This window comes from Mercenaria mercenaria, chromosome 12 (assembly GCF_021730395.1).
Source record: "Mercenaria mercenaria strain notata chromosome 12, MADL_Memer_1, whole genome shotgun sequence".
NCBI lineage: Eukaryota > Metazoa > Mollusca > Bivalvia > Venerida > Veneridae > Mercenaria > Mercenaria mercenaria.
Genome location: NC_069372.1, coordinates 651,437 through 671,920, shown reverse-complemented (window position 1 = coordinate 671,920; position 20,484 = coordinate 651,437). Strand labels below are relative to the sequence as shown.

Sequence of the window (20,484 nt, the reverse complement as noted above, 5' to 3'; positions counted from 1 at the left end):
AACAAAGGCTGGGAGGAAACATTTTTTTTCCTAACATAAATGACACAAAGGACTAACTATGGAATGCCGTTTTACATTCTACCTACTACTTGTAATAGATTCAATTTATTTTGTGATATCTTTCAATCATTTTATGATATTATTCAACGCATTTAGTGATATCTTAACACATAGTGTGTTTTATGTTATCGCAGATAATTTTTTTAAAGATATCTTTTATTGTATTTCTGATGTCATAAAATAGTTTCAACATTATCATGAAACGAATAGCATGTACTACAAAATAGATAAATGTTATCTCTACGTACAATATATTTAACGCACTTATAAAATCAGTAAAACTTTTAAAGATACATGTATCTCAAAATGTGGGTTGTGTGATTTTATGATTTAGTAATTTAGGGATGTCACAAAATCACTTTTTAACATTATTCAATAATATCTTAAATTCATTTAGTGATATCTGAAAAATCATTTGTTGATATGATAAAAAAGAAAAGAAAATGGAAATTCAATTAAGTAGATCATAAAATGAAACTGATTTTAAGATATCAAATGCTCGAGTTATATATATACCAGTAAATCATTTTGCTATATTTTCAAATGTATTTCATAAAATGAAAAAAAAAAAACGATGTCTTTAAATGAATAAATTATAACACAATGTATTTATGATATCCGTAAACGAATTAAGAATATTACAAAGTAATGAATAAATAGTAAAAAGGCATCCCATAACTGGACAAGCATGTTCAAAATAAGAATATACGGGTTATATCGGATATTGTAGGACAACATGGCTGTAGGACAACATGGCATGTAGGACAACATGGTTGTAGGACAACATGGCATGTAGGATAGGATAAGTTTTTGTTAGTAAGAAAGGTAACTACCACCGAGTTAGTTTTTTGATGTTCACGCACTACTTGCAGATATATTGCCTTATTCTTACTGTTGGTATTGGCCGCAGGATCCACTGTTGCATATAGTCCGTCATCTGGTACTACAGTGTATACATACACACAGAAATACTTAAAGCAATTGCTCAATATTACACACTTAATCTGTCTTGTCTCTGCGAATATCCATCTTAATCTATTTCTAAAACAATTTACAAAATACCAGATATTTAGAAGTACCGGTATCTGATTCTAAAAAGAACAATTGGAGGACTATGTTTTTGCCTGTTTTCCATAGAACCAGTTCTGACGGAGTAAATTTGGACTGCGCAAACAATATCGTTTTATTTCTTTCTTAAATGTTTGACTCAAAACCGGTAATTGCCTTCAGCAGGTTTCCATTATCCGAAAGTGAAACAAGTTACTTCCTGTTTCTATTTTGATTTGGGAGTTTGTCCAAGAGAAAACGTGTATGCGTCTTGAAATACAGTTAAATAAAACATTTGTGCTTGATTCACATATTCAACAATATTATGCTCAATATTTATTTCAAGAATGGGATAACATTTTCTATGAATTTAGATTTTTTACAAACAAATTTTACATGCTTATAAAATTTTGTGGTTGGTTTCCACACTGGGAAAATATAAGGCCCGCCCCTTTGCGAAAAAGGTGAACCAAACATGAACGTTAAGCTAATATTACGTACAGTTTGGTCTAGGTGGAGGTCTGGTCGGTGAAGGTGGTTTCACGGGCGGTCGTGCCGGAGCCTGTTTCGGGAGTGCCAGTGGAAGTCCTGCCGGCGGTCGACTTGGGGGTAGTGCCTTTCCATTATAATAGTTCTCATAGAGTACAGGATCTGTGAAATACAGCAGTGTAACATAACATGTTAAATGAATAAATAAAACATCACGTTTACAGTATATCTGACATAAACCCTTAATGTTCCATAATACTGTCGAAATACATGCTTAATGCATATTTACTTGGTTAGGAAGCACTACTTTAAATAATACTGTTACAGCCATAAAGGGAGGTAATCCAAAACATTGGACTCAATAACACCTTGTTATATGTTAATCAATATTCAAAACACTATGTTAACTAATATTCAAAATATTCAAACCTTTAACAAATATGAGAGAATACAATTACTGGAAGTAGGATTTAACAAGAAATTAGTGTATGTCATATACATAAAAATGTGCCAGCCACATTATAGGCAAAAGCACTGCATGACCTTTTAAACATTTTCTGTATAACGAAAGTTTGTTACCAACACGGCCTTCTTTCGGAGCTCATATGAGTATTTTTACCATGTTAAATTTATCAATAATATGACGAATGTTCCTCGAATATATTCATGTATTTCTCTCCTAAGATACTTAACGCGGTGATTATTCAAATTTTTAACACTGATGTTCATGTTAAAATTTATTTTCGCAAGCTTCCTTGATAGAACTTGACTAGGCAAAAACGTATAACATATTAAGTGCGTTTTAGCGATTTACCTGGTTTTAGTGTTTTACATGTTTTTTTTCGTGAATTACCTGGTTTTTTGCTTCCAGATTTGTTATTTTCTATAAAATCTTGAATATCTGTTGCGACATCACAGTTTTCTAAAATATTACGAACACTCTCGCTGCACTGAAAACAGACAATTGATAAAACTTGCAAATCGTTTCAAAATGTCAAAAATACAGCTAAGAATTCACTGACGTGAAAATGCTTTCTGGATTTCAAGCGTTTGACATAAATTTGGTGCGGTTATATTTCCATTTCACAGAAATGCGTTATCCGATATAACCTACCTCACGCGTCATTTTGCAGTTTTGATAAGTACATGAAATACGTTAATGATCAAGTTTGAAAGCATGTAAAAACCAAAACAAAAAGCAAAAGAGAAGACTTAGTGTTTCGGAAGTACCGTCAGTTTGATTTGGTAACGTTATACTAAAGTTTTATGAAACATGACAATAATATACGTACGTTGTCGTGATTGAGACAAACAGTTGAATCCACGTTTGTTATTCGCCACAACAAGTCACGTAAATACTCTATTCGCTTTACTTCCAAATCTTCAAATTGCTGAAATCACGAAAGATACATTTTCGTTTATTCAGAACACTTTATGCAGGTTTGCAACATTTTAACTTGACAGAATAGTGAGGTTTATTTAAGGTTCCTGTTCAGGACATTTCACTTAAGCGAATGATTCCTTGTGTTGATTACAACATGACTCCAGTCCACAGCTTGTGCTATTACCCGGTCCTTAGTTCAACACTGGTTTGTCGGACGAACGCCAAGGCTTGATATAAATATGTGAAAATTTATTTCTGATGTCATGTTATAAAATACTTATAAAATGGTTAGCCGGTCGGTAGAAAACATACAGTTATTTCTGGCAATGACGAACCTGAAGTGGTTATTAGCACGACTAAACTTATATTTGATCGGGCGTAATTCGAGTGCCAAAATAGGTTTTTGAGAGCCAGTAACGACGTATGGCACGTCAATGCCGTTTAGTGATAACGTGCCGCTGCAATGACGATGTCCGCATGAACATTACATCGCAGTTTTTTTTTGTCTGGTACACTGAGTGACCTAGATGCTGATTCTAATGTGAAGTACAACAAAATGTATGTAAATAATGAAAATACTATGTTTATGAAACAGAAAGCAAATATAATGTAAACATAAGAAAAGAACAGTCACTCACATTGCATCCTTGAATAGTTTCCCGTTCCCACGTACTTCTTGTGCTTTCTAAATTGTCTACGCTACTGCGATATGCCATGTCTGAAATTATCAAATACGATTTCCTGTAAAATATAAAAATTAAGCCCCTTTAAAGGCCATATCTTGTAGAAGAATAAAAAACCTCTTGCTTATAGGACTGGACTCCTGATTTGGGCTAAAATTATCATTCTTTAAAATTTGCAGTTTTATAATATTATGAACGTTAGAACATGAATTTTGTTTCTAAACTATCTTAAAAATGATAAGTCAGGAAAAAAACAACATGTCGGAGTCGGGGAATCGAACACGAGTTGCCTAGCCAATAAAAACTTTCCTATACCATTTAGACCAAGACACCAAGACACCATGACACCAAGACACCATGGAGGAATTCGTACTTAACGACTGCTTATAAGCTTTATAATTAAGGCAGTTTGTCAGTACTCCGTTTCAATCGCTTTTCAATTTTGAAAAAGGAAAAATTAGTAAAAAGAACTTATTGTCCTGTGTTTCCAAAACATGTACTAAATAATTGTAACTTTACCGTATTGAGTGACAGCGACACGTTGGTACATCTCATAAACAATTACTCTCGTTAAGTTGCAAAATTTATTGTTAAAAGCTATTCAAGGAGGAGAAAAGCAATATATAACCCCAGATAAATAAAAACCAAATAATATAAGTAGAAACTTAATTTATTCTCAGTATATTATATATATTTATGTGTATTTACATTCATGATCGTGTGATAACCGGTCACATCTGTTAAGTGCTTGACAAACTGTGCTTCCCGCATGTTATTACTATGTTGTATTAGGTATGACATTGAAATTATTATCTCCCATTATAGTTTCAGAAAAGAATGTCTTTTCATGTGACATAACGCATGTTCTTTGTATTGTATTTCCTGGTATCGTATAGGCCCATTGGGCCGGTGTATTTAATTGCTAAATATTGTATGTAATTATGTTTATATGCTCACACAGGTCACGTTAATAACACATTTCTTAACTTATCTTATACTATCTTATACTGTGTCAGTCACTAATACAGTCACTAATAATCAGTAGGGGAAACTTCCCGTTCGGGAAATCATTTATGGGTTTTTCCCTACTTCCTGAACGGGAAACTTGTTACTTTTTATAGTAACATGCTTCCCGTTCGGGAAGCAATATCGCAAGTTTTAGACCCATTTCATTTAAAATTGCCGGTGCACGAGAATATACACAAGATCTGCAAAATAAATATGCCATATTATCCTTGAATGATATATCTAAATTTCTACCGTTCACAATTTTTTTAAATGTCTTATTGAATTTTTTATTTGACAGTGAAATTGACCATTTTCTTCAGAAATTGCTTAAAATCAGAGTTTCCCGAATTGGAAACCTAACTTCCTGATTGGGAAACCTAGCCTTAAAGTTACTTCACAATCAGCAAACTGAAAGCAGACATTCAGAAAATGTATTCTTTTATTTTGTTATAAAAAGCAATTATTTCAAATTTCAAGTTTTCAGGGAGTTGTGATCCTATAATTTGATATCGGCGTGAAGTTGGCAGTACAGCAGTAGCAGCAGTTAACTGCTGTAACTGCTGGCAGTAGCAGCAGTTAACTGCTCCTACTGCCAGCAGTTACATCAGTTAACTGCCGCTACTGCCAGCAGTAGGAGCAGTTAACTGCTGCTACTGCCAGCAGTTACAACAGTTAAATTGCTTGTACTACCACAAGTGAAGTGCTGCTATTGCCATGAGTTAATGTTCGGTTTTAAAGTTAGCGATGCTTTATCCTTTTTATAAAGGAAACGGTCTATAGTTTGGATAGTGTTTGCAAATACAATATAGTAGTAAAGATTTATTTTGTATAATAATTAATTTTAGCAACAAAAAGATGAACCGCCTAAATAGCTGTGATAGTATGGTAGGTATAAGCATTGCTTAAATATCAATCAGTATTTTAATCAATATAAATTTTCATCTTTAACACAATGTTATGTAAAGCGACAACAGATCAAACGAAATTATATGGAAGTCTAATGCGTATTATAATATTTTTTTGCAAGTAAGTACAAAATATTTTATATAATGCAGAATGGATCTGATGCATGCATGTGCAAATCAAATTATTTATAATTTTATGAAATTCTTGGCTAGAAAAAATTATACTGTGGACACTGACGAATTAGCTGGCGAAACTTACCAATAATGAAAATTATGCATGGTACTTTGCATTAAGATGAAAAGAAAAATAGAAAACAATTAAGTGAAAGAATGAATTAATTTTATCGCACATAAAAGGTTAATAAAAAATGAATTGACAGAGTACAGAGTCCCAACCGCTTACGTGACAATACTCCACGCTTTATTTAGACAGGAAGTGAATATACATTTGTAATAAAAAACGGCAGATTTACATAATCGAGAGACGAGCCTATAAATTGAACTCTCAAATATCAAATCAGTTTATAGTATAATGTATTTAACTCTGAGTTTGGCCTTTACTGTGATGTAATTACCTCCCCAGATTGTATGTTAAGAAACTGAAAGTAAAAAATCCCGCGATTTTCTAAATGGCAAGGGATGGTTTCGAATTTGGCCCGGGCACGTTTTCTGAATAAAATCAGTACATGTATTTTATAGGTATATATATTCAAATGTTATTTTTAATGATAACTGAAGTAAAAATACAAACAACAGTTTGAAGGAAGTTGTTTTGTGCTAAAATGGAATTTGCCAGCTCCCGACTAAAAATAGAACGGCGAGGAAGATCAGGCAAATCAAAAAAGGACAATTATCCATCAATGTATTCATCCATGTACATTGTAGAGATTAACATCATGATTATTAAATAAGACAAAAGTTTGGGGGTCCCCAGCTCCGCCTAAGACCTTGACTTCTGGATCGGACCGGGTGGCCGTTGTAGAGGGGGTCGTCCCCCACCCGGCACGGGTGGCCGCCATTCGGGGAAAACTCTTGTTGGGGAGGAACCCGGGGTGAGGTGTGAGGCGGGGGTGGCCTAAAATGCTTACAGCAGTTAATAGGAGGACCCTACGGGACCTTGACTTTGGGACGGGACCGGGTGGCCGTTGTAGAGGGTGACGGTGTATGGGGGGCCAGCATAGCGGCTACCCCGGGAAAACTCTTGTTTACTCGTGAGCGGGTCTCAAAGTTGGTCCGAGGCCATTTTTGGAAATGTTCACTTTTTTTCAGTTTGGGCACCCCCAGCTCCGCCCCAGACCTTGACTTTTGAATCGGACCGGGTGGCCGTTGTAGAGGGGGTCGTCCCCCACCCGGCACGGGTGGCCGCCATTCGGGGAAAACTCTTGTTTGGGAGGAACCCGGGGTGATGTGGGGCGGTGTTTCCAAGGATAACTCTTGTTTTTAGGAATTCGGGGCTGAATGCGGTTTGAGTGGTTTTCTTTCAGCAGTAAATACACCAGATATATATTCGAAACTGGTAAATTGCTCTCGTTGGCTGTAACAGGAGCCTTGTTTTTTGCTGTCATAAGCATTTTACTGCTAGCAGTAAGAGGAGCTTTTTAAACATTTAATCGCTGGTAGTTACATGTAAAAAAACTGGTACACTGGTCTCATAAACCATTTGACTGCTGCCAGTAACACATAGAAAACTCAAAAAATGCTTTCATTGGTCATTTCACTGCTGGAAGTGACATGCTCTCATTACGGTGTACCGTTTGGACAATCGTGACATTTTATTGAATCCTAAACCGCGATGTACGATGTTACGATGACGAAAACGCGATGGTGCGATGGCACGATGATGAAACAACGATGGTTCGATGATGAAAACGCAATAACACGATGAAATCGCAATGATGCGATGACACGATGGTGAAATGTCGATGCAATATCGCGTTTTCATCATCGTACCATCGCGTTTTCACCATCGTATCATCGTACCATCGCGTTTTCACCATCGTATCATCGTACCATCGCGTTTTCATCATCGTACCATCGCGTTTTCACCATCGTGCCATCGCGTTTTCATCATCGTACCATCGCATTATTACCATCGTACCATCGCGTTTTCACCATCGTGTCATCGCGTTTTCACCATCGTACCATCGCATTTTCACCGTCGTACCACTGCATTCCGGTGGTCATGCGCAGTGGTACAGTTTATATGTCAGTAAAATACAGGCTTGATACAATCTCATTTTCACATTGCACTATATACCTTCTACATCCTAACAAGAATAAGCTGAGTTTGAATAATATCATGTGACTATTACACCCAGCTTTTTATTTACTTTCATGCATACATAAAATACAAAGGACGTAGCCTTGAAGGTTTTACACAGTTTTAATGAACTGAGCATGAACATTTTGTAAAACATATTGCAAAACAGCAGAATCTAAATGGTAAATTTCTTCTCACAAAATACATTGAGATACATTCATCTATTGTTGACAAAAAGTACAAGTGCACGGGACTAAGCATTTCCAGCCGGAAGGCGATGGTACGATGGTGAAAACGCGGTGGTACGATGGTGAAACCACGATGGTACGATGGTGAAACCACGATGGTACGATGATGATAACGCGATGGCACGATGGTGAAAACGCGATGGTACGACGGTGAAACCACGATGGCACGATGGTACGATGATGACAACGCGATGGCACGATGGTGCGATGGTGAAAACGCGATGGTACGATGATGAAAACGCGATATTACATCGACATTTCACCATCGTACCATCGCACCATCGCGATTTCATCATCGTGTCATCGCGTTTTCACCATCGTACCATCGTTGTTTCATCATCGTGCCATCGCGCCATCGCGTTTTCGTCATCGTACCATCGTGCATCGCGGTTTAGAATTATTTTAAAAGTCACGATTGTCCTAACGGAACACCGTATCTCATAGACCATTCTGCTGGCAGAAACATAAATGAGACGGGAGAGACTTGTAAGCCATTTAACTGCAGGTATTACATAGTTTATAGGAGAATTTAAGGGTAAATGGGACAATTTCCTGTAGGGCAAAAACTTTTCCTATGGGCAGTATTTCTTTAAACTTTGTATACTTACTGAGAATCAAGTTTAGAACGAAAATATATATTAAAATCATAGGTATCCAGGCTTGATCCTGAATTTTATGCCCTTGAAAGTCGGTTTCAAGGGCAGAAAATTCTTGATAGAAATAGATTAAGAACGCTTCAATGATCTTTAAACGATACGGACAAATGTATAAGCGGGAAGGGTAGGTTTTACGGCCTATTACACATCTGAAGGAAACTTGTAAAACTGATTTTAATAACACAATTTAACTGCTGGCAGTATTATATGTAGGACACTGACAAAATAAATACCTTATGTCATTCTCATCATCTGGTAATACAGCTTTATTAACTGTTATAATTGCTGGCAGTAGTAGCAGTTAACTGGTGTTAGTAAACACGATCAATTGCTGTAACTAGTGGTAGTTAACTGCGACAGGCAATAAACTGCTGTAACTGCTGGCAGTAGGAGCAGTTAACTGATGTAACTGCTGGCAGTAGGAGCAGTTAACTGCTGCTACTGCCAGCAGTTACAGCAGTTAACTGCTCCTATTGCTGCTACTGCTGTACTGCCAACTTCACGCCGATTAATTTGATGTGTTTGGTGCCTCAGGATTTTAACAGACTCATATGAGTTTGCGTTCAAAGGCAGTGGATCAATTATTTGAATATTTACTTTAAATACATTTCAAGATCTTGTGTTGTGTGACTCCAGCATAGTTTCTGACGTAAATGTATTTCTTTCTCCTTTTAGTTCGTCTGTTTTTGTTGTTTTTAAAACTCTATGAGGTATTGTCGTCACTTGATGGTTGGCGTTGGTGTCTGCGTTTGTTAAAAATTTTGTTTAGGTCCACTTTTTCTCAAACATTGTAAGGGTTACAGCTTTAAAACTGTGCACGTTAGGGGACTATGTATGCCTAGAACCATAACTCTGATATGCATTTTGATAAAATAATTGCCCTTTATTGTACTTGGAAAATTTTAGTTTCTTGGTTAAATTTTTTGTTTAGGTCAAAAACTATAAGAGCTACAGTTTTGAAACTTTTCACACTTGTTTATCATCGATCATTTGGGACTATATAGTCCAAGAACCATAACTCTAATCTGCATTTTGTCAGAATTATGGCCATTTTTGTAGTTTTAGAAAATCCCAATTACATGTATATCTTTTTAAGATATCTTGTATGTGTTACTACATAATACACATGTTATTTCTTTACTTTTCTGTTGTTCAGTTTTTATCATTTTCAATACTATCAGAGAAATTGAATTCAACAAAATGCGGATCTCTGCTCATCAAAAATAATCTTCTTTGCTGAAAACAATGTACAAATATTCATAATGTGGGTCATAAATTGAATCATAATACTGGCCTGTTTTGTTCTTTACACCTTGTTTTTATAAGTTTTCACTACATACTGATGTTCTGAATTCAAATCTACTGCACAAAATGATGTTGCATTAACTTTAGTATCAGTTTTAATTTAAACCATGTTTTTCCAACTATTTGGTCATTGTCAAAGGCTCCTATACAATAAGACAGAAGAAATTTCAGTTGCTAAGTTCCCAGTGATGTCAGCCACTTCAGTAACGTAAGATAGCAACAAGGGGCCGTATTCATAAAGCATTTAAGTATAAGTTTTGACTTAAGTTTAAGATTTTATTTAAGTTTGGGTGATTTCAACTTAAGTCTAAGTAAAAACTTAAGTTCTAGTCATAAAACAGCTAAAACTTAAGAAATAACTTAAGTCAGAAAATACAAAAGCGTTGTGAGTACGATTAAAGTGTTGTTTTCAGATAAAAGCACTTTAAACATAATTGTGCATGTTGTATCTGTCTGAAATTAATGTTGTTGTTTTTTTAATGTTTTCGTCCACAATAAAAAAACAAGAATTACTTATCAAGTTGTTTTATGAATAACAAATATACTTAACAGAGATATTTGACTTTATCAAAAACTTTAAAGTTAAAAAGGAGAATAACTATATCATAAGTCAAATCAGAGTTATGTGGACTGGTGTAGACTTTGATAGTAAATAACTTTTTGAAGACTGAAGTCATATTTTTTTTTTACTTCTCTTTTTAGGTTTAAAACAGTCTAAAAGAGCATTTGTCACCTTTGCATTTGGGTGTGCAGAAAAGGAAGACATATTAAGAGATTGTAATTCTGTATCAGCTATTAACAGAGACATAGAGTCCTTGATTAACTTGGATTTTGATAAATATAAAAGTGAAAGAAACAAAGTAGTTACATCTTTTCTTGAAGGTATCACATCTGATACAGTAAAAACACAAAATACTGTAAGAGCATGTGCTGCATTTGAACAGATTTACAGTTTCAGGTAGATGCATCATCTTATGGCCCCAGTTTTGTTACAATATCAAAAAGCACAAGGTTAATTGTCTGTCAGTATTGGTTCTAATCTTTAGCTCGATTTTTTTTTTAAAAGAAAAACGTAGAGTTGGCGATGGCGTCGCCCTTGATTAAAGTTTTTTAAAAGTCAAATATCTCTGTTCCTATCAAAACTAGTATTCCAAAACAATATAATACTCTGAAACCAAACCATGAGCTTATAGGGACTTGTCACTGCTATATTTCTATGTCATTATAAGTAAACCCCTTTCATATTTTATCGTTATTTTTTGCAATACAAGTACTGTTATATTATCGTGTATAATAAGTAAGCTAAAGAACAGACTTTAATTTCATAATATTTTTGGTTCTAGCATATGACAGTATGCGTCATACTCTTTCCATGTCAGTTGCCTTAAAGCTACTTTTTCGAATTTCCTAAGTTTGTTCAAAAATTTTCAATTTGAAAAATACATTTTGTATCACCTTGACAATTGATTTTTTTTGTAAAATATTCATGTGCAGAATACAAACAATCTGGAAAAGCATTATGTATCCCTCGTGAACAAAATCAGAATTTTACATTGAAAAACATCTGGCATCGAATATCGTCCTGCTTTTGGTATTTCTAAATATCACTTTGTATCAAACTAGATACTGTGAATTTATTACTGAAAGATTTGGCATCAATTAAGGTAAAAAATGTACATGTACACATGCATGTGTTCAATAATATCGGTCTGTGTTGCTTGATCTATTTTCTTTGCATTCTGTATAATAGTTTTAAAGTTTTCAATGTAGGAGACACAGCCTTTGCAATATGACACTAGTTTTGTATTTTCTATTTTATGTAGTTTATCAAAGAGCTATAAAAATATAAAGTATTTTATACTTCTTTGAGTTTATCAAGTTTTTTCAGATCTCCCTTTGAAATGTTTCTTCTGGTTCTTATGACTTCGTCTGTCTCGATATTTCATTTAGTATGATAAAAAGATGTACCATGAAAATAAGAAGAATTTCCTGATCGGGAAGTTTGGTTTCCAAATCGGGAAATTCTGCTTTTTTGCAGTTCATTCAGAAAAAGGGCAGATTCAATGTGAAATCAAAAAAATACCAAGGCATTTAAAAAAATTCTGAACGGTAGAAATCTAGATATGTCTTTTAAGTTCAATATGGCATATTCAATTTCGAGATCTCATGTATAGTCTTATGCACCGGGCATTTTTAATGAACCTACATAAAATATAGTGGTTTTACTTCCCGAACGGGAAGCATTTTACTATAATAAGTAACAAGTTTCCTGTTCGGGAAGTAGGGAAAAACCCATAAATAATTTCCCGATCGGGAAGTTTCCCCTACTGATAATATAAGCTTCAAAACATTGTAAGAAATTTAGCAATAATTTCCTGATAACTAGAAAACTGTGTTGTACGATCCTTCATGTTAGTCCCTTTAAAGGTAAATTAATTATATCACTTTCTATCACACTATAAAAAAACACAACAAACCTGCATTTTCACGATTGTCTTTCGCTTTATTCACCTTCGACTCTGCCTGAAATATACAGAAAAACATACAATGCAAAAAAAAAAAAAAAAAAAAAAATAGAAATGGAAAATACATGGTTACTAAACGAAAATGAAACATCATATTCAACAAGAGCTGTTGATGGACCTTAACGCCCGATTATTCAACAGCATTGGCACTTAAAACGTTAAAATACGGACATAAACAAAAAATATGGACATAAACAAGTAACACAGGACAACAATTTCAGTCATAGAAAAATCCTCTGTTACGATACTTGATGGGATAACAGATAACACCAAAATACAGATGAAACTCGATATTTCGAATTCGCTTATCTGGAATTTCCGCCTCGAAGACTATTTCATTTCTCGTCCCGAAAACACACATGCTTAAAATATCATTTTAAGTCGAATTTCGGTTATCTCGAAGTAAAACTTTTGATTCCTTGGAATGTGGGATATCGAGATTCAGTTGTATTGTTGAGTAGAAAAAGGGGCATAACTTTACACGCGAACCTTAACCAAGTCGGGATACCAACGCCGACGAATGGGTAGTCTGGTTAAAAACCTGTCTGCGGTAAAACTGTTCGCAGCTGATCCTCCGAGGACTTCAACAGTCGGGCGAATGTTGCGTTACTTAGACGGTAACATGCGTGGTCACGGGTTTTTCCATGCAGTCGACCATTAGTCGCGAGACAATACATGACCATTGGCACGACCGGTCGTATCCAGTTACGACCAGTTTTGTCAGTCGTAGGCTGTCTTGCCACGACCAGTGTTGTCAGTCGAAGATAATCATGTCACGGCCTGTGTTGTCAGTCGTAGGTAGTCACGTCACGGTCAATGTTGTCAGTCGTAGGTAGTCTTGTCACGACCAGTGTTGTCAGTCGAAGATAATCATGTCACGGCCAGTGTTGTCAGTCGAAGGTAGTCACGTCACGGCCAGTGTGGTCAGTCGTAGGTAGTCTTGTCACGACCAGTGTTGTCAGTCGTAGGTAGTCTTGCAACGATCAGTGCTGTCAGTCGTAGGTTGTCTTGTCACGACCAGTGTTATCAGTCTTAGATAGTCATGTCACGACCAGTGTTGTCAGTCTTAGGCAGTCATGTCACGACCAGTGTTGTCAGTCGTAGGTAGTCATGTCACGACCAGTGTTGTCAGTCGTAGGTAGTCATGTCACGACCAGTGTTGTCAGACGTAGGTAGTCTTACCACGACCAGTGTTGTCAGTCTTAGGCAGTCTTGCGACGACCAGTGTTGTCAGTCGAAGATAATCTTGCCACGACCAGTGTTGTCAGTCGAAGATAATCATGTCACGGCATGTGTTGCCAGTCGTAGGTAGTCTTGTCACGACCAGTGTTGTCAGTCGTGGGTAGTCTTGCAATGACCAGTGTTGTCAGTCGTAGGTTGTCACGTCACGGTCAATGTTGTCAGTCGTAGGTAGTCTTGTCACGACCAGTGTTGTCAGTCGAAGATAATCATGTCACGGCCAGTGTTGTCAGTCGAAGGTAGTCACGTCACGGCCAGTGTGGTCAGTCGTAGGTAGTCTTGTCACGACCAGTGTTGTCAGTCGTAGGTAGTCTTGCAACGACCAGTGTGGTCAGTCGTAGGTTGTCTTGTCACGACCAGTGTTGTCAGTCTTAGGTAGTCATGTCACGACCAGTGTTGTCAGTCGTAGGTAGTCTTGCCACGACCGGTGTTGTCAGTTGCAGGTAGTCATGTCACGACCAGTGTTGTCAGACGTAGGTTGTCTTACCACGACCAGTGTTGTCAGTCTTAGGTAGTCTTGCAACGACCAGTGTTGTCAGTCGAAGATAATCATGTCACGGCATGTGTTGTCAGTCGTAGGTAGTCATTTCACGACTAGTGTTGTCAGTCGTAGGCATCATTGTCACGACCAGTGTTGTCAGTCTTAGGTAGTCATGTCACGACCAGTGTTGTCAGTCGTTGGTAGTCTTGTCACGACCAGATTTGTCAGTTGTAGGTAGTCTTACCACGACCAGTGTTGTCAGTCGTAGGTAGTCTTGCCACGACCGGTGTTGTCAGTCGTTGGCAGTCTTGCCACCACCAGTGTTGTCAGTCTTAGATAGTCATGTCACGACCAGTGTTGTCAGTCGTAGGTAGTCATGTCACGACCAGTGTTGTCAGTCGTAGGTAGTCATGTCACGACCAGTGTTGTCAATCTTAGGTAGTCATGGCACGACCAGTGTTGTCAGACGTAGGTAGTCTTACCACGACTAGTGTTGTCAGTCTTAGGTAGTCATGTCACGACCAGTGTTGTCAGTCGTAGGTAGTCTTGTCACGACCAGATTTGTCAGTTGTAGGTAGTCTTACCACGACCAGTGTTGTCAGTTGTAGGTAGTCTTGCCACGACCGGTGTTGTCAGTCGTTGGCAGTCTTGCCACGACCAGTGTTGTCAGTCATAGGTAGTTTTATGTGATCGTACGACAAACCGTTCCCTCCCTTACTCAAGGTCTTGTGATCAGTCTTGCTATCAGTCCTCAACCTAGTCGGGGGACAGGACCTGCCAGGTTGACATCACAGAAAAAACATGACATGAGAAAGACCGCTTTAGGTCACATGACTTTCAATCGCAGTTCCAATGTGACAGGTCTTACGCAAGTTACATTTTCGTTTATTTGGGGTTTCATTTTTAATACATATCGAAATGTGGCAACGAATTAGTATGCTGTAAAACCAAATACCTTTTCTAGTTCATTCTTTTTCGTTGTAACAGACGACTTGGCAGTTTTCAGAGTTTCTTCGGCGTTATTGAAATCTTTGCATTTATCTTCGTATGTCTTCTTCAACTGTAAATATTTACATTCCCTATATATTTTGGTTCGGAAGAAAAAAGCGTTTATTTTCTTTTACACAATACATAGTCAAGGGTGGTCGTATGCGCAATCTGACGTCATTTACAAAAATCATGAACAAAATGGCGTCGTTTGTAAATTTCTTTCCTAACTGGACACCGTAAGTTCAAAAAAGAACAAACTATAACCAAAGCTATTTTTTTCTGACGGTGAAAATCATAAGTTGTATCGACACGTTTTTTATGGTTTTTCACTGGATTTAATGATATTTGAAATAAAATCAAGGAAATTTATGTTGTTTTTTTGTGTTTTTTTTTTGGGGTGGAGGGGGGGGGGGGGGGGAGATGCGTGTGTGGGGGGGGGGGGGGGGGGAGGATGTTTAAGGCGAATTGCAACTGAACGTGGGTTGGTCTTTTAGGATTTGAAAATACCAGTTTTTGATTTTTATATACTAAAAGAAAGCTAACCGCCTATTTTTTTGTACCAAGCTATTGTAAAATGAAAATACAATAACTGAAAGCTGTTCTTTCTGCTTTTTTACGGGTATACATCATATAGGGCCTCCAACTGAAGGAGCATCTGAGGTATTACTCCGCCCTGATTAGCAGGAAAACCTTTTACCGTGTAGGTGTGACGTTAACCCCAACAAAAAGCCTGTCTTTGGATAATATATCTAATAGATTTACTTTGGGCGACTATGTTGGAGACCGGCGGCACATTATTAACTACGTAATATTAATCTAAATAAAAATTAAATTAAATTAAAGACTTGTTTAAACTAGTAACTTTTGTTTATAAGGAGGATAAAGATTTAACTGATAATTATGGAAAAGATTTCCAAAATTTGTAAAATATAGAGTTCAAAAATATTTCGTCCCGCGAGCCGGATTCGAACCAGCGACCTAAGGATAACAGGCACTTAACCACTACAGTCCTCCGCTCTACCAACTGAGCTATCACGGGAACATATCATCAATATACAGTTTACAATTAATAACTCAAACTTCAGAGGACATGCCCTCGAGCCTATACCTATCAATCTTATTTTTTATGTAGTTCATTTCAGACAAAAAGATTTATCATGTGTAAACACTATAGGTGTTTTCCTATTTACAAGCTGCCTTCCAAGAAGGAAAAAAACCTATTCACTTCACATTTTCTTCCGCTCATACATATGAGGAAACGAAAATAGTTCTTCGATTCCCAGAAAATTCATTCTTTTCCTTAAAAAAAAGTAGTACAAGTTCCTCAAAGTGGACATGCCTCCAATATTCATATCAACATTATTTCCTAACCCGCTTTAATCTGTAAAATATATAAACAAACAACAAAAAACAATCCAAGCGGCAGCTATTTTCCTTCTTTTTAAAAGTGTGCTGATGTAGTGAATTTTGTTTCTGCACATTTTGCAGACGACAAAAGTTTTCTCCTTGTTAAAGAATATTCCGCTATAAACAGATATCTTATTTTCTTTACAATTATGAATAAATGAAAGTAACTTAAAATTTAGAAAAAGAAATCTTTCTCGAGGCATGCACCTTTAAAAGCTGACAACCCGGAAATATGAGTACTTACTGACATTGTTTTCTGAAATTCATTCTTCTTGCTTTGTATGTACTTCTTCACATTTTCTTCCGTCTGTTGAATACAATAAATGATTCATAATGAATTACTTTCAATATATAGTCATAGGATATCATTACTCAGAAAACAATGCTGTTGTCTTGATAGTTTGCCAGAACGGAGACTAAACACGGAAACTCTCAGGATAGCGCTGATGAAAATAACTCTAGATCAATTGTTAAGACCGTATGTGTTGAATTCAGTGCTACCACACTATTTGGCAAATTGTATAATTAAAGATATTTAAATATGGAGCTCAGTGTCATGTATATTTGTTGAATATACAAGCATTACTTTTACACCAGGTCTGTATGTTTTATGATACAAAATTAACATTAAAACTTCTAATTCCTAACAGGAATGGACTTGTTTTTGAGTAAAAAAATCATAAAAAGACCTATAGCAAGTATTTGTAAAAATACTCTATTTAGAGCCGTGCCACGGGAAACCCCGCACAGTACATGCAATGTATGAGAGTGTTTAACTTGGAATACACAAGATATGCTCAATTGTTAAGTACATCATTTCTAAGTTTAAAACCTTTAGTACAAAACGTAGCTAATTTATTTAACACTGACTTTTTATCCGAGTTAAGTAAAACAATAAACTTGTACATACTGGGAGCTGTATAGAAATATCTTTGTATATATGTCTTTCTTAAATCGCTATATAATGGACAAATTAAAATAAAATGATATTCATCTTCGATGTCGTTTAAAGTACACAAGCAGCATTTCCTTTGATTTCTTTCTATATTTCTATGGCGTCCTGTTTCGATAAATAAATTGTGTGAATTTAACCTTATTTTCGCCAGCGCATTTCTCATTTTAGGATTTTGTATAATTCTCAAATAACAAGCACGTTGAAAATCAAGCTTTAATTGTTTATATAAAAATAACGAGGAACAAGAAGAAACGTTAGTATGCCATTCTGAAATGTATATATCCCGAACACGGGTAGTAAGAAGTGGTACAAATAATTTAATATTAACAGATTCTGGGTATAACCAAACATCATTAAAACCAGCATTTTGCAACAAGTTACGTACATTAGCTGCCCAGTTTTTTACATTTTGATTGCTGATTAATTGTTCTACTTGGGATCTTACGACAGTAGATAAAATACAATTACAGTCTTTACTTGAGAAAAGCTTTAACCAATATTTAACAATTCTAACGTACCTATTAATATATAATGGAAATCTTCCTAATTCTGCATATAACGAGAGAGAATTTGTAGACGTCTTTACATTTAAAAGCCATTTACAGAATTTTCTATAGATTCTTTCTATATTTTCAGCTTTAGAAAAGCCCCATACCTCACAGTTGTAATTTAAAATAGATAAAACATAAGCATCAAATAAATTAAACATGATATCCACAGATACATAAGATCCTTTTGTAATACTAAACAGTGAGTGCATTGCTTTTAATCCCTTACCAGCTAACATTTGAGTTGCCTTAATAAAAGAGCCACCGCTAGAAAATACAACGACGCTGTGTTCTCAACAGATTCTTCCACTCTTCCAGCTCGAGAGTAACTCTTTATGCGGTAACGAGGGTCTGCCGAGTTACCGGGTAAGCAGATACTCGAGAGCCGGATATTCCAATCTGCACATACAACCAGTGATACAGTGATAGAATCTTTTTTCTTGCATGCCATATCTATCAATTATATTAAAAAAGAATCAACCCGTAAACAGGAAGTACGTCATGACGTCACAAAGACAAAAACAGTTGTTTTATCATCTGCAGTGAAAAATTATGTTTCTTCGACAAATAACGTTTTTTGAATCGAAAAAATATATTATAATGAACAAAGAGTAACTATTAAGGCACTTAATTTTGATCCGAATTTAGACAGAAAATGTTTCTTGCACAAAATTACTACAAAGACGTAGTTCTTTACGCGTCATTTACGGCGTACAGCAGCTATGAAATCACCAAATATCCCAGTCCGGTATGCAAGTGCCCCTTTCTAAACACACTGGTAACCTGAATATGCTCGGTATTAAATTGCTATTAAGTTTTCATGATTACTTCTTCAAAAATTCAGATTATAAAGGTAAAAGAAAAGTTTTATCCAGAGTATTTTGTTGCCTAAATTTTGATTTTCATTGTCATTTATGGAATGTTCTTTGCTTAGAAATCATATCAATAGTGACGCACTTATAGTATAGCAATAATTTTTTATCTTCAAAGATAGAGATCTACTTTAATTATATATCTCAAACAATTTTAGCAAATTTTGAGAGGCTTTTGATGTGAAAGTCATCGTAAGTGGTAATGAATATAAATAAAACAAACAATATTCGTCTCAGCTAAAACAATAAAGAAATGTCAAGTACATATTTAGTAATTACAAGTTAAGTGGTGTATGCACCTACTTACACCATGTACTTGTTTACATAAATTGTACACAGGGAAGTAGAGAAAAATGATGCGATGACACTATTCGTAATCACTTAAGTTCCGAGTTTGTTTCAATTAACATCCCCAACATCTGACCTGTTCCGGATGTGTTTTACTGTTATTTTATGTACAAAGTTTATTAAAATGGAAGGTTAGGAGGCAACTAACAAAGCTAATGCAGATCAATCCCAAGCACTCCCCAATAGTTAATCTGGGATTCATACTTGTTCGAGTTTGTGTACTTTTAGGATGTCCGTCATTAAAGTTCCATAAGGCTTTTTAGTTAATGTTAAAAACAGATAAAACAGTAGTCCTAATAGATGCACAATCACATCATTAGAAAAAGCACTTTTTTCAATATTACTCATGAACTTATACAGCTGGAGCCATAAATTATGTTAATAATAAATAATGGTTTCAATAATATTTTCTTCTACTATGTTAATCAATATCCAAGCCTTTGGCAAATACATGAGAAAACATTTATCGAAAATAGGATTTAAGATGAAATAGATACATTTTATGTTCATGACAAAAATGTGGCAGCCACACTATAAACAGAGGTGTTATGAGCCTTTAAGCAGCGACCAATTCAGCAGGAAACGGGATGCGTGTACGTACAAGTTTTGAAATAGCAACATCTCTATTACCTAATCTGGGAAGGTTTGACTTTATGTGGTTGTTGTAATTTTACCTAGAGAAAATAACGATGCAATATTTTCTTGAGAGTGAAAAGATCACTTTTCAGCGATTTAACAATATTTTACACATTTTTAGAATTTTCCATTTATTTGAAAAAAATATAACCGTGGAAATACCAGCTGTATTACATTCTAATGGTTCAACATTGTAATAGTTCAATAATTCAATGAATAAACATGTAATAAAAAGTCAGTTAGTGCAAATATGAAGAGGATCACCACAAACACGCCGCAAAACACGATATGAACATAACGTGACAGTTTAGCTTAACACTTACCCTGCTAAATAGACTTGTTAATCTTTCAATTTGGACAGCCCTACAATTACCTATTAAAAGGAGTGCTTACCAAAAAGGTACTGACTGAATGGCGAATACTGCAGATCTTGGTCAG

At 35.7% G+C, this 20,484-nt stretch overlaps 1 protein-coding gene and 1 non-coding gene across 5 annotated transcripts in view; both read right to left on the bottom strand.

Annotated features, from left to right (window-relative positions):
- Window positions 1-20,484, bottom strand: part of LOC123533761 (proline-serine-threonine phosphatase-interacting protein 1-like) — a 29,782-nt gene that overhangs the window by 1,270 nt on the left and 8,028 nt on the right. For 2 of the 4 annotated variants that reach the window (XM_045315603.2, XM_045315601.2), the window contains exons 5-12: window positions 16,932-16,994; window positions 15,246-15,350; window positions 12,523-12,568; window positions 3,619-3,698; window positions 2,889-2,987; window positions 2,450-2,546; window positions 1,609-1,758; window positions 894-1,003 (exon numbers count right to left, since the gene is read on the bottom strand). In XM_045315603.2, the coding sequence (XP_045171538.2) occupies window positions 894-1,003; window positions 1,609-1,758; window positions 2,450-2,546; window positions 2,889-2,987; window positions 3,619-3,698; window positions 12,523-12,568; window positions 15,246-15,350; window positions 16,932-16,994 (750 nt within the window). The remainder of the gene's footprint in view (window positions 1-893; window positions 1,004-1,608; window positions 1,759-2,449; window positions 2,547-2,888; window positions 2,988-3,618; window positions 3,699-12,522; window positions 12,569-15,245; window positions 15,351-16,931; window positions 16,995-20,484) is intronic. The other 2 variants (XM_045315604.2, XM_045315605.2) reach the window with 2 other exon arrangements.
- On the bottom strand, window positions 16,231-16,319 carry Trnay-gua (transfer RNA tyrosine (anticodon GUA)). The gene is given in 2 exon segments: window positions 16,231-16,266; window positions 16,283-16,319. It is a non-coding gene; the product is annotated as a tRNA-Tyr (tRNA).